This window comes from Oryza glaberrima, chromosome 5, assembly GCF_000147395.1.
Source record: "Oryza glaberrima chromosome 5, OglaRS2, whole genome shotgun sequence".
Classification (NCBI taxonomy): Eukaryota; Viridiplantae; Streptophyta; class Magnoliopsida; order Poales; family Poaceae; genus Oryza; species Oryza glaberrima.
Genome location: NC_068330.1, coordinates 10,709,094 through 10,722,405, shown reverse-complemented (window position 1 = coordinate 10,722,405; position 13,312 = coordinate 10,709,094). Strand labels below are relative to the sequence as shown.

Here is a 13,312-nt window from a genome sequence, read left to right as displayed (position 1 = left end):
CCATGCTTAGAACTATGCAAATGCTCATTCCATCTATAATTAAAATATGATTTTGATACATGAACCTTTGCTGGAATAAAATGAATATGATGGGTATTTGCGAACTAAAATGTGTAAAATGTGATTTTATACTTGGGCGGCAAGTGGTGTGCATATGGTGTTAGTTGCATACCGATAGGGGGAGTGTTTGCCCAAGTCCATAAGGACCGAACTTGTGTCACCCATTTAAAGTTATTCGTACATCCACATGTGCTAGTATGGGATGGCCTAAGCTGAGTAATCTATTTAGAATTAGCCTTGCATTCTGGTAGGCCGGTGTGTATGAGTTCGTATAATTCAGAGGGGCTTCCTATTTGCCCCGACGTGGTAGTTTAGGTGACTAAGCGTGTCCAATACAACGGTATTGTACCACGTGGTGGGTTCCCGTCGTGTCCGCCACCACGGCGTTAAGTTTAAGGCGTGGGCCCGCCACTTAACGGTTCTAGGTATATTCCAAGTATGCCTAGGATGGAGGAACACGTATCGTGCTGGTGCAAGGCTAGGCTCTAAGTAGTGTAAAGGCTTCGTTATGACCTCTAGATCACATTCAAAATGAAGAGTGTGGTGGAGTCTTGCAAACTCAAAACAAACTAGAGAGTTCATATCATGTGGGTAAAGCTGTACAAACTCTGCAGAGTTCTTTAAACTAATCGATTAGCCGTGCTCACGGTCATGAGCGCTTTGGTGATGTGTCATGAGTATAGACTATGTTTTAAAAATGTGATCATGTGACATTGGTTTGAAATTGATAGATGTGTTGAGTTGTGTGTGTGAGGTGATATATTATGACTTATTGTCAAAGGATGACAACAAGAGATTGATTATGATGGAATTATGATGAATTTAATATTGAAACTTAAAATTTGTTTTGTTAATTGAAGCATCAACTCCTTTACAAAAGAATTGCGAAACAAAACTTGCTTTATGCTGAAAATGAACTACATATTGCCTTCCTTTGAATATATGCCTTACATGTAGTATGGTAGGATTGACTTGTGCTTGCCAGTACATTAACTTGTTTAATGTACTGACTCTTGCTGTTGATATAACCTTTTGTTTGCAGGTTTAGTATTAGTCTTTGAGTGATGCGGGTTCCGATTGTTTCTTCTAGGATGAGAACTTAATGGGGTAAACCCCTAGTCGGTGTGCTTGTGATTGGGTAGTCAAGCTTCCGCTGTTCTCTAATAAGTCTATTTGGCCGGTCGGCCTATGTAATTATTAAGTTGTTGTAAGTCTTAAGTTTCTTTCATCTTAGTTGTGTTTTGTCACGACCGGAAATAACCCAACGGGCGTTCCTTACGTGCGTGTATTATTCCTTGTCCCAGGAGGCAAGGTACACCAGAAGTTGATACAATTCAGAGTTTAATAAGCGGAAGCGTAAATAGTTAATTATTACATGGGCAGTGACGGCCCAGCACACTCAAAGACAACGAAAAACAGCGGAAGACTAAGGCGACGACCACAGGCGCTTGACGGCAGGCACGAGCTAGACACCAAAGCCTTCATCATCCAGGGGCTCCTCTTCTGGGTTTGGGAAAAATTGAGCAAGACTGAGTACAACCACCGTACTCAACAAGACACACCCACAAGACACGTCTTCCTCACGTGCAACCACGTGCCACATACCACCACGGCATATGGACGGAAGACATGACATAGTTTCCAACCCATCCTAGCCATAGACAAGAGTACCGACCCAACCCACCTACGGCCGGAACCCCCGGACAGGCAGGCAGAATTGAGCCCCTAGCAGCAGGACACCAGCCCTGTGCTATGACATCTCGACTACCGGGCCGCAGCCCGTGTAGCCTTCATTTGTCCTAGAGATGTCCATCGACCCCCGACTTCGTCCATCTCCATCCATGTACTTTTGTTTATAACCAAACTGAGCCACAAACTAAGCCTTACCCACTAGACATGTGGAAGTACGGTAATGCTTTGCAACAGAGGCCCGAAGACCAGTCCTTATGTGGCCGAGGTGCTACTATCAAAACCATGCACCCCGAGCCCAGCCTAAAACCATTTTAGGGGTTTTGAATAGAGGGGGAGGTGTGCATCCAATTCCACAATAATCCAACCATTCCAATATGTCCAGGTGATATGAATATTCCCAAAGTCTAGAGTTATAAAACCACCTAATGTTGCCTAATTAATCAGCGAAGCATCTACCTAAATTCTTACTAGTGGAACCATGAATAGAGTGCCCACTAGTTGGGGTTTTGTTTATTCTAGGGTGAACAAGGTAATAATAACAATAACAACAATAATAAGGTCATAACAAAGGTAAATAGGCATGGCTAAATAAAACAGTGATAACGCGGGAGTTTAAATAAAGCGATAATGCAATAATTTAAATCAAAGTAATTTCACAAAGTGGGATCCAATATGTTCAAAGAATGATGTGACTTGCCTTGCTCGCTTTCCCAAACGTCGGCTTCAACCTCCACGAAGAGCGGATCTTCCGAAGCTGCAGCGTCTACACGACCAACGGAAAAGAAAAGGGCTTTTACTCTAATAAACTCCATATAACAAGCAGAAACAAAGCACAAAAATGGGTTCTTGACTTCTTAAGGAAAAATTAGAGACTTGAACGGTCCAATTCCGAGTTCAAATGGCCAAGTTATGGCCATTTGAAGTTTATATGCTCTTTAAATGAATATTTACGAATTTCTTCATTTAAATTTTAATTTAAAAATATATTTATTGCGTCAGCCGGGAGAGAGGGCGCGCGGACCGAGTCCACGGGAGTGGGACCCACGCGGCAGCCTCACGGTCCACGGTGGACCGGGTGCACCCGGCTCACACCGGCCGGCGCCGTGGGCCCCACGCGTCAGCCGCACCCGAGGGCGCGGGCGGCTGACGGCCGGGCCCCACGCGGCAGCCGCTAGGCGCGCCCGGAGGCGGCCACGTCGGCGCGGCCGGCGGGAGGCGGCGCGCCCGCGCCCCTATGGTCGCCGGCGGCGACCATAGGCACGGCGGAGCGGCGGCCGAGAGAGGGGAGGGAAAGGGGGAAACGAAGCGGCGGTCCATGGCTCACCCCGGGTCGACGGCGACGACGGAAACGGCGACCGGAGCGGAGGAAGGCGGCGGCGCGGCTCGGGTGGACGGGGTCGACGGCGCTCCGGTGGTCGGCGAGCGAAACGGAGGGGTGGACGAGGTCGGCGAGGATGCGGCGAAGCCGAAGGAGGCGGCGCCGAGGTGGGAGGTGGTCCGGGGCGACGACGGCGGCGGACCGGAGCTCGGCGGCGACGGCGGAGAGAGAGAGCGACGGCGCGAGCTCGATTCCGGTGAGGAGAGAGGGCGGTGAGTGGCGGAAACGGTGGTGGGGAGCTTGGGGAGGGTTTATATAGGGTTGGGAGTGAGAGAGGGCGGCCGGAGGAGGGAGAAATGGGCGCGGGAGACCCGGCCGCCATTAATGGCGCCGGCGAGGTTAGGGGAGAGGTTTCCAAACGAATCCGAGGGAGAGAGGGAGGGAAAAATGGGGGAAAAGGGGGAGGGGATCCCGGGGAATAATCCCCCCCACTTTAATGCACGCGGGGACGGCGGGATACGGCGGAATCGGCGGCGGCGGCGGCGCTTGGCGCGGGCGGGGCGGCGGGAGCGGCGGGAGGAAGGGGATGACGGGTGGGCCCCACCCGTCAGCGAGGGTGGCGGGCGGGCCCGCCCGTCAGCGGCGCGCGCGCGGGGAGGGCCGAGTGGGCCGCGGGGGAGAGGAGAGAGGGGGAGGGAGATGGGCTGAATTCGGCCCATTAGAGGGGAGAGGGTGATTTTTAGGGTTTTCTTTTTATAAAACCTTTTTAACTTTGTTTATTTCTTAATAATTATTATTTGTGCTCTGAAAATTCCACTAAAATTTATTTACACATTTTAGGCTTTTAGGAAATATACAAAAATCCTCCAAGCCCTATTTGACTTTTAACTTTGCACATTTTAATTTTTGAAGGCTTTCACAAGCATTTTAATTATTCTAGGCATAATTTAGAGGATGTATTTTAGGGTCGATTTGGGACGCGACATGTTTGCTATGTATAATCATGCTTAAGATGAAAGTGTGGATCTAGTGCACATCCTGGGAACTAGATTCACATGAGTATGAGTTAGGAATATTTGAGAGGTTGTAGATCTTTAGCCATTTTTGTCAAGTCTCCTGAATGTGCAATACATCTGGTCGCCGCCTTCGAGTGGTTTGACGGGCACATCTCAGGCTGAAGTTGACTGGCAGGCTAAGGGCCCAGCAATGTCTCCAATATTCCTCTCTCGAGGCGTCGGATGTTTCATTATGTTTGTTTGATGACTTAAATTATTCACTTCATCTCTCAAATATAATGGAAGGTCTGGAGAGCCTACGACATCAGGGAGAATTTTTTTCGAATTCTCTTTGCTCTGAAAATCACTAACACCGGAGGCCGTGTTGCTAAGTTTAAAAGTGTCAAGACCCCTCTAATAGTAGTTTCTTCCTTTGCCCTTGGTTGTGAATTGTGCCCAATTCACTCCCCTCTCAATCCGCAGTTTCGTTTTGCATGGCGAACCGTATCCGTTTTCGTTTGCGGGACTGTTTCCGTTCTTTTCCTAAAACGGCACCGCATTGATTTTCCTTTTTGGGAAAGTCCTAGTTCCCTCCTTTTTCTTTTTTCCCTCTCCCTCTCTAGCTAGCCGAGCGCCCCTCTCCCTCTCCCCCGCGCGCGCCGCCCCTCCTCCTGCGGAGTCGGTCTCCTTCCCCTCCTCCCAATCCTACTCCCACTAGGATTCACCCTTTCATAATCTAATCCTCCCCTGGATAAGTAATTCCTCCCCTTGTTTTTTTTCCTTTTCCCAACCAATAGCTCTAGTCTCCACCCAAGCCGCCGCCGCCTTAGCGCCACTGCCGCCCAGCGCCGTCACCGCCGCTGGTTGCCATCACCGTCGTCGCTGTAGCGCCGCTGGTACTCTGTTCTCCTCGTCCTTTGATGTAATTGCTTCTGCAATCATCAATCTAGCAACCTAAGTTTTTCCCCTTTTTGCCTCCCTCTAGCGTCATCGTCGATCTCGGGTGCTGCCCCCGAAACCGCCGTCGCTGCCGTCGTCGTCCTTCCCCGGTTTTTGCTCCCCGGTGAGGAATCCCTCCTGTTTTTAGGGTTTTGCTTCTGTGTGTCGTAGATTAATTGTCTAAACCAAACAACACTTTTGGTCACCGTACACACTTCGTAATGACCCGGTGCAACGCACATGCACTTTTGCTAGTATATTGTAAAATACCCTTCTCAAAAAAATAGACTTGGAAGATTTGCTACTCCGTGCAGGCAGTGGCGGAGCCACATGGTGGTCCGTGTGGGCCATGGACCACAGTAAAATCTGGCCCAAATGCCTATTACCCCTGTTCTGATCCAAACATAGAAAAGAACGATGCTTTTGTTTCATAAGTTGATTTGCTTTATCGAGTTGTTGTTCCGGTTTCCGTCCTTCCTAGTTCCCATCCTGACTACGCCATTGATCGTGCGTGTGCTGCTTTCATAACTCGCCGACTCAACGCTTGGGATTGGGGGCCCATGTCCAATGGCGGCAACAGGCGTCTGGCGACTAGGAACAAGAGCAGCGTTCAGCAAGCAGGTACATCACTATATTAGTTTCGGTTCGATTTTGGGAATTCCGATTAGAATTGGATTGATAAATCCATTAAAACAATGCATAATCCTATTGTAGATTTGTTGAAGCATTTCTATGTTAATAGTATATTAACATTAGTGTTCAGAAAAATTATGTTAATTAAATTGGACCACCCTAACCTAAAATCCTAGCTACACCACTGCGTGCAGGCACCGTCAATTAGTTCTATGTTGTGATTAGGGCTTGGTGAGTGGAATTGGATTATTTGCTACTCATCAGCGTCATCGGTGTTTGCGGCCTTGGACAAGGACGATGACGGCAAGGTTTCCGCGTTCGAGCTGCGTGGCTGCATGGTGGTGGAGCTTGGCGAGGACGTGTTCGAGGAGGCGGCGGCGATCCTCGGAAAGGCTAAGGGGTGATCGATCGCCCCTAGCGCGGTTCCCCCACCCTCCACGTGATTTCCTTTTTTGGCACCGTATTACTTTTCTATTTTAGTAAATTTATGCACCTAAAGTTTGTACATCTTAAATTTACACATATAAAGTTTAGAGATCTAAAGTTTATAAGTTAAAAGTTTATATATCTGATTCAAATTTGAATTTGAATTCAAATATTTTTTATATATAGTATTTCTATACATCTAAAGTTTATACACCTAAAGTTTATAGATCCAAAATTTATAAGTCAAAAGTTTATATACCCGATTTCAAATTTAAATTTGAATTATATCCGATTTCAAATTTGAATTGAATTCAAATATTTTTTATATATAGTATTTCTATGCATCGAAAGTTTATACACCTAAAGTTTATAGACCCAAAGTTTATAAGTCAAAAGTTTACATACCCGATTCAAATTTGAATTTGAATTCAAATATTAGTTTATAGACCCAAAGTTTATAAGTCAGAAAGTTTACATACCCGTTTCAAATTTGAATTTGAATTCAAATATTTTTTATATATAGTATCTCTATACATAAATTTTTTTAACTTTGTTTTTTTATTTTTTAAAAATGTATGGTGTAGTAAGAAGAGAAGAGGGGGTAGGAAGGGAGAGACAGTAGCTTATAGGGGGATGGGGGGTGATCGCCTGGAGCGGTCACCCGCCCATTAGCCGCCCCCGGGGATCCTCGCTACGGCCGACTACGACGACGACAGGTTGCGGAAAAGAATATATTCTTTCACTGATTTGCGGGTTCCACATGGATTTTATTTTTTTGTTTCTTCTAGTGCCACGTCAATGCCACTTCATCCAAAACCACTCTCAAAACTGCCTTGTGACCTAAAGTGATCCAGTTTTACAAGACTATGGATGCGCTATATCTGGTATTTCGGTGTAGGGATGATTTTCAAACTCCGCTACAAGATGATAGACCACAAATGAACTTTTTCCGAATAAGATAGAGCGGGGAACTTAATGGGCTAATACCAAGTCAATGGGCCAGATGGTAACGGGTCGACCCGTCCCGGCCCATGTGCAGGCCGTACCGTTGCACGGCACACCGTTCCGTAATCTCCCTCAAATCGAAATCCTATTTGCCCCACTTCTCCCCTGTCTCTTACTCCCACAACTCCCCTCCCGAACCCTAACCCTAGCTCTCCCCCCGCGCCGGCGGCGGCCATGGCGCTCATCACCCCAGCTAGCGGCGGGGGCGGCGGCGGAGGAGACAAAGCCCCACCGTCCGCCTCCGACCCGAGCCTCGGGTTCCTCACTAAGCGCGACACGGAGGTGAAGCTGCCCCGGGCGACGCGGGTGAAGAACAAGACCCCCGCCTCGGTCCAGATCACCGCAGAGCAGATCCTCCGGGAGGCGCGGGAGCGGCAGGAGCCCGAGATCCGCCCGCCCAAGCAGAAGATCACCGACTCAATCGAGCTCTCCGAGTACCGCCTCCGCCGCCGCAAAGAGTTCGAGGACGTCATCCGCCGCGTCCGATGGAACGTCAACGCCTGGGTCAAGTACGCCAAGTGGGAGGAGCAGCAACGGGACTTCGCCCGCGCGCGCTCCGTCTACGAGCGCGCCCTCGACGTCGCCCACCGCGACCATACGCTCTGGCTCAAGTACGCAGAGTTCGAGATGCGCAACAGGTTCGTCAATCATGCCCGCAACGTCTGGGACCGCGCCGTTTCTCTCCTACCCCGGGTGGACCAGCTGTGGTACAAGTACATCCACATGGAGGAGCTACTTGGCGCTGTTGCCAACGCCCGCCAGGTGTTCGAGCGCTGGATGGCCTGGCGTCCTGACACAGCTGGCTGGAACTCGTACATCAAATTTGAGCTGCGCTATGGTGAGGTGGAGCGGGCAAGAGCTATTTATGAGCGGTTTGTGGCTGAACACCCACGACCAGATACGTTCATTCGATATGCCAAGTTTGAGATGAAGCGTGGAGAAGTGGAGCGCGCGCGGCAGGTGTACGAGCGTGCTGCAGACCTGCTCGCAGATGATGAGGATGCCCAGGTGCTGTTTGTAGCCTTTGCTGAGTTTGAGGAAAGGTGCCGGGAGGTTGAGCGTGCCCGAGCTATATACAAGTATGCACTTGATAGGGTGCCCAAAGGCCAGGCTGAGGAGCTGTACAGGAAGTTCCTTGCATTTGAAAAACAGTTTGGTGACCGTGAAGGAATTGAGGATGCCATCGTGGGTAAGAGGAGATTCCAGTATGAGGACGAGGTGAGGAAGAACCCTCTCAATTATGATTCATGGTTTGATTACATTAGGCTGGAGGAGAGTGTTGGGAACAATGACAGGATCAGGGAGGTGTATGAGAGAGCCATTGCTAATATCCCCCCAGCAGATGAGAAGCGTTACTGGCAACGATACATTTACCTATGGATAAATTATGCTTTGTATGAGGAGCTTGATGCAAAGGACGTGGAACGGACCAGGGAAGTTTACAGCGAGTGTCTCAAATTGGTTCCACACAAGAAATTCACTTTTGCCAAGATGTGGCTCATGGCAGCCCAGTTTGAGATAAGGCAGAGGAATCTTAAAGCTGCACGGCAGATACTCGGAAATGCCATTGGGATGTCTCCAAAGGGCAAGATATTCAAAAAGTACATTGAGATTGAGTTGTATCTTGGTAATTTTGACCGTTGTAGGACTCTCTATGAGAAGTATATTGAATGGTCTCCAGCAAACTGTTATGCCTGGAGGAAGTATGCTGAATTAGAGAAGAACCTTAGTGAGACTGATCGTGCTCGTTCCATATATGAGCTTGCTATTGCTCAGCCAGCCCTTGATACACCAGAAGTTCTGTGGAAGGTGTGTTGTTCTTTCTGTTATCCTAGTATATCCTCTTTTTTAGGGCTTTCAAACTAGAAGTGGTAGATATGTATTTCTTATTTCTCTTGTTCCTCAAGTGGTAAATGGTTCTATAGTGAAACGTATACAAGCATTGTTTTAATTTCTAAAATCAGTTGATTTCATATTGTAGTGAACTGTTGAATTGACATTGTCTGAGACACCACCCACTCATCACATAAAAACTTTTTCCTCGTTTTATTGGTATTGCTGTGGCGCCTAAGCATTCCAACATTTATATTTTATAATGTATCTGAATATCCATAGTCCAACAATGTATGTATTTTCAATGTAAAAAAGGGACAATTATATTCACCATTGAAAAATGTTTTGATTATCAAGTTAAAGAACCATCATAACCCATGCCTACTTTTTGAAACCATGCCAATTCAAAACACATTCTGTAAACAACAGTAGTGGGATGGTTCTACCTAATACCTATACCAATTCTTCTATGGCCGATTCTTTGGTCCTAAAATACATTTTACTTGATAATATTGGTTCATATCTGCTCATGTTTTGATTAAAGGTTCTGTTCATTTCATGAATACAAAGCAAAGTTGATATTTACCGATCAGCTTTGTTTCTAGATTTCAATATAATGCTATAATGTGTTTGACATACTAGCTAGAGAGTAGAAAATAAGCTTGATTGGTATCTTTCTTGGTTGTTCTCCATAATATGGAAGGTGTAACTTTTATGGGCATAATGGGCATGCTGCATAACTAGTCCCATTTTTCTTGTTTTGAACACTGAATCCCAATATTTATTTCTTTTTTGAGATCTAGGCTTTGTGTGTTGAAGTGTGTATTGTTTTACCATTGATCTTTGCATTATTATATCCTGGCACTCAAAAAACTGTGGCGTGATTGTTATTTGTTGTCTATTCTTCAATTTCTATTCTATCAGATTTACTTCAGCAAGGCTAGAAGCATATTTCTCTTCAACTATATGATAATATCTGCTATTTCACAGCAGTGGCATATTGATGTAGTTATATTATTCAATGTAAGATTTTGACATACATATATTATTCAATGTAAGATTTTGACATACATGCTTATTTAGAATAAGCATATCTATTTTAGATGCCTCATTTGCGTAAATCAGGCGGCACTTTTTTTGGCATTCTTGTACTCTTTTGGTTTTTTGGCTCTTATTCCCCCTTGAAAGGTGAAGGGCTGAACCATGTGTATAGTACTAATGCCAGCTAATAGGAAACTCTTTTACGCTCCTTTATGGTCTTGAATTTCCTCATCCTTTTTTTACTTAGGAGAAAATGTGATGGACTATCAACATTTTACATTTATGTCCAGAATACAGAGAGCACATTCTGAAAATTTGGGCCTTCTATTAGGAAGTTTTTCAAATAGTTAGGCCCTGCTGTGATGGTGAATTAAAAAAAGGCAGTTTCTTTCAGTAATTTCACTAGAATAATTGGAATATTTAGTTACTGCAGGAATAAGGATAAAATTCTCTATACAAAATTGTGCATGGGCATTGGGCCGTAAGGCGCCCATGGGCAGCCCATACCAGGCAACTTAGATATAAGATTATTAGTTAGGTTAGGGATAATACATCAGTAAGAGTTAAAGATAAGACTAGGTCGAGTCCTTACTTAAGAGTCCAATTATTCCATCTATATAAGGATGGGAAGTCTATTATCATTAAGCAATGATGAATATCACTTAGTCTAATCTCTCCCTCCCCATAATGTTCTTCTCCCTAGCCTAAATCTACATCCCTTCTCCAGGAGCTGATGACGCACGTCTATCTTCCTGGCTGTGGGTATCCTGTCATGACCTCAGGTCGTGACACTGTTATACATGTTACAACTGAGAGAGCCATCAAGCAATGGTCTTAGAAAATCTACAGATACTGACTTATTTAGTCCATCCTGGAGTTTCATGTGTTTATTTGCTATGTATTCTTAATCATTTCCTGTTTTGTATCTTACAGGAGTACTTGCAGTTTGAAATTGATGAAAATGAATTCGATAGGACTCGCGAACTATACGAGAGATTGCTTGATAGAACAAAACATTTGAAGGTATGGATAAGCTATACCGAGTTTGAGGCCTCGGCTGGTTTGGCTGGGGAAGACGGTGAGAGTGAGGAGATTAAGAATGAAGTTAGTTATCATGAACAGCAGATAGAACGGGTTCGAAGGTGCCGAGGTAATTGAGAGCAAATTTATTCGTGGGTAATTGAAGTTAGGCGGGTACCTCTGTTCCTTTTGTCATTCAAAGTGCAATAAACCTAACTTATATTTCCTTTTTTTTTTCAATTTCAGCAATCTTTGAAAGAGCATTCGAATACTTCAGAACTAGTGCTCCAGAGTTAAAGGAGGAAAGAGCAATGCTCCTTGAAGAATGGCTTAACAAGGAGGTGAGCTTTGGTGACCTTGGTGATGTCACCTTAGTGCAGAAAAAGGTGCCAAGGAAAGTGAAGAGAAAGAGACCAATTCCTACAGAGGATGGCTCCACTGTTGCGTATGTTCCTTACTCAGTTATTTCATTATGCTATATAGTTTTTTCTAAAACGCTTCATCTTATTCTGTTATATGCTTTTCAACGTTCTGACTCCTAATCTGTTCACATAGCCTGTTTTCCATTTAGGTTGCCTGCAATTTAGGGAACAAATGTATTGATACAATATTTTGTTAACCTTAGGTATGAAGAGTACATTGATTATATTTTCCCCGATGAGGTTGCGCTGGCTCCAAACCTCAAGATCCTTGAAGCAGCCTATAAGTGGAAGAAGCAGAAGACAGATGATACTGATGATGTCTGAGCTAAACTGCCACTGTTTCTGTGGTCACGAATGAGCTAATCGTTGTCAAAATTAGATCTGAAGGTCTTCTACAATGCTGGGTAAAGTTGTGAATGTGCCCTACCTGATCATGTGGTGTGGTGCTGGCACTTCGATCAATTCAGTTTTACATCTGTATGTCTGATGGATAGAAACTGAAACAAGTTCATAGTCTTTAATTTAGTTTTGGCATGCATGATCTTGTTTCTTGCTCACGATATTTGTCTCTAAGGTCCAAAATAGGAGACGGTTGTTCCTTTTAGTTTTCTTTTATTTATACATCAATAGGTAGGCAGCTCCAGCCATATTAGTCTAAGAATGGCGCATTTTGTGTAAAGAAGCTGCCTGTAAGGTGCGGTTGTGTACTAGTGAGATGGACTGTGAAAACTTGTCTTGCTGATGGTATCCAATTTTCCTGAGCGAGGACCGAGGAGATAGTGCATATTAATCTCTCTAAACGTCGTGGGAGCGCTGGAGATTTAGAGTGCCATGTCATCGACTTTTTTCAGAAAAACCCTTGCTCTTTCCGCTAATAGTGTGTGCATCCCTGTTAACGTGGCCCGTCGGATCACGTGCTAAGGTCGATCTGACCGTCCACATGTCCTAGCCTGGCTACCCTTCCACCATCGTCTGATCGACGGTATGGATTTGCCAAAAACCCTAGCCACCTCAACCTCGCACCACTCAACGCGTAGCTCGGCCACCCGACGTTCTTCTCACCCACGTCGCCTCGCCCTTCTCTCCTCGCGCGCACCGCTGCCTTGCCCTCCTCCTGCCGCAGGCAGCCTGGCCTCGCCTCTCTCGGTCTGGTCGCTGCAGCTACCAATGAGGGAGGCCAGCCTCCCCACAGATGGATCAGATCGCCCAGATGAAAGAGATGTGAGCCGCCTCCACCTTCTTCTTCGTCCCTCTTGGTGTAGCGCCAGATCCGTTGGCGGGCCGTCGATGGTTTGGTCTCCCGCCGGTGGATCCGGTTGCTCGGAGCCTTGGAAGCGAGGGAGCAAGCTGTCGCTGCCACCCTCTACTACTCTCCTTCTCTGCACCTCCACCGCCCCTCTCCTTCTCTCAGCTCCACCCAGTGTTAGATTCGGCTTATAGAGGTCGCCGGGTTTGGTAGGAGGAGAAGGTAGGAGCGGTGCAGCTGTTGGGGAGAAGGAAGGAGGAGGGTCGCGGCTTGGCCATTACTGTGATGACGACGGTTGTTGCTCGGTCAGGTCGATGGCTAGGGATGGCGGCGGCTAGCGGCTTGGTTAGGACGATGGTAGGGAATAGCAAGTCGGCAATGGCTCAGTCTTTGCTTTTCATTTTATTTTTCTTTGGGAGAGGAAACCTGATATTGACAGGCAATTACCGCGGAAATAATGTCATCCCGCCTGGATCACCTGGTGATGCTTGTATTGGAGTCACATCAAGGAGCCCAGAGTAATTCCATTCTCTCTCTATGCAATATGTGATTCTTAATTCATTGTGAATTTGTCTAATTTTATGGATCTCTGAAATCCCAATTTGCATGTCCAAGATACACAGACGAAGCAAGAGCTGTTCATGAATGTGATTTGAGCAACATATAACAGGTAGGTTGTGTT

At 46.1% G+C, this 13,312-nt stretch overlaps 1 protein-coding gene across 2 annotated transcripts; it reads left to right on the top strand.

The window, feature by feature from the left end:
• Positions 1 to 7,169: 7,169 nt before the first annotated feature.
• On the top strand, positions 7,170 to 12,136 carry LOC127773752 (uncharacterized). 2 transcript variants are annotated; one of them, XM_052299923.1, is made up of 4 exons: positions 7,170 to 8,877; positions 10,876 to 11,092; positions 11,209 to 11,407; positions 11,588 to 12,136. In XM_052299923.1, the coding sequence occupies exons 1-4, from the start codon at positions 7,243 to 7,245 to the stop codon at positions 11,706 to 11,708; spliced, it is 2,172 nt and encodes a 723-aa protein (XP_052155883.1). In that variant the 5' UTR covers positions 7,170 to 7,242; the 3' UTR covers positions 11,709 to 12,136. The 2 variants fall into 2 exon arrangements, with proteins under 2 accessions (XP_052155883.1, XP_052155884.1); XM_052299924.1 differs by lacking the exons at positions 10,876 to 11,092; positions 11,209 to 11,407; positions 11,588 to 12,136 and adding an exon at positions 10,670 to 10,851.
• The last annotated feature ends 1,176 nt before the right edge of the window (positions 12,137 to 13,312 follow it).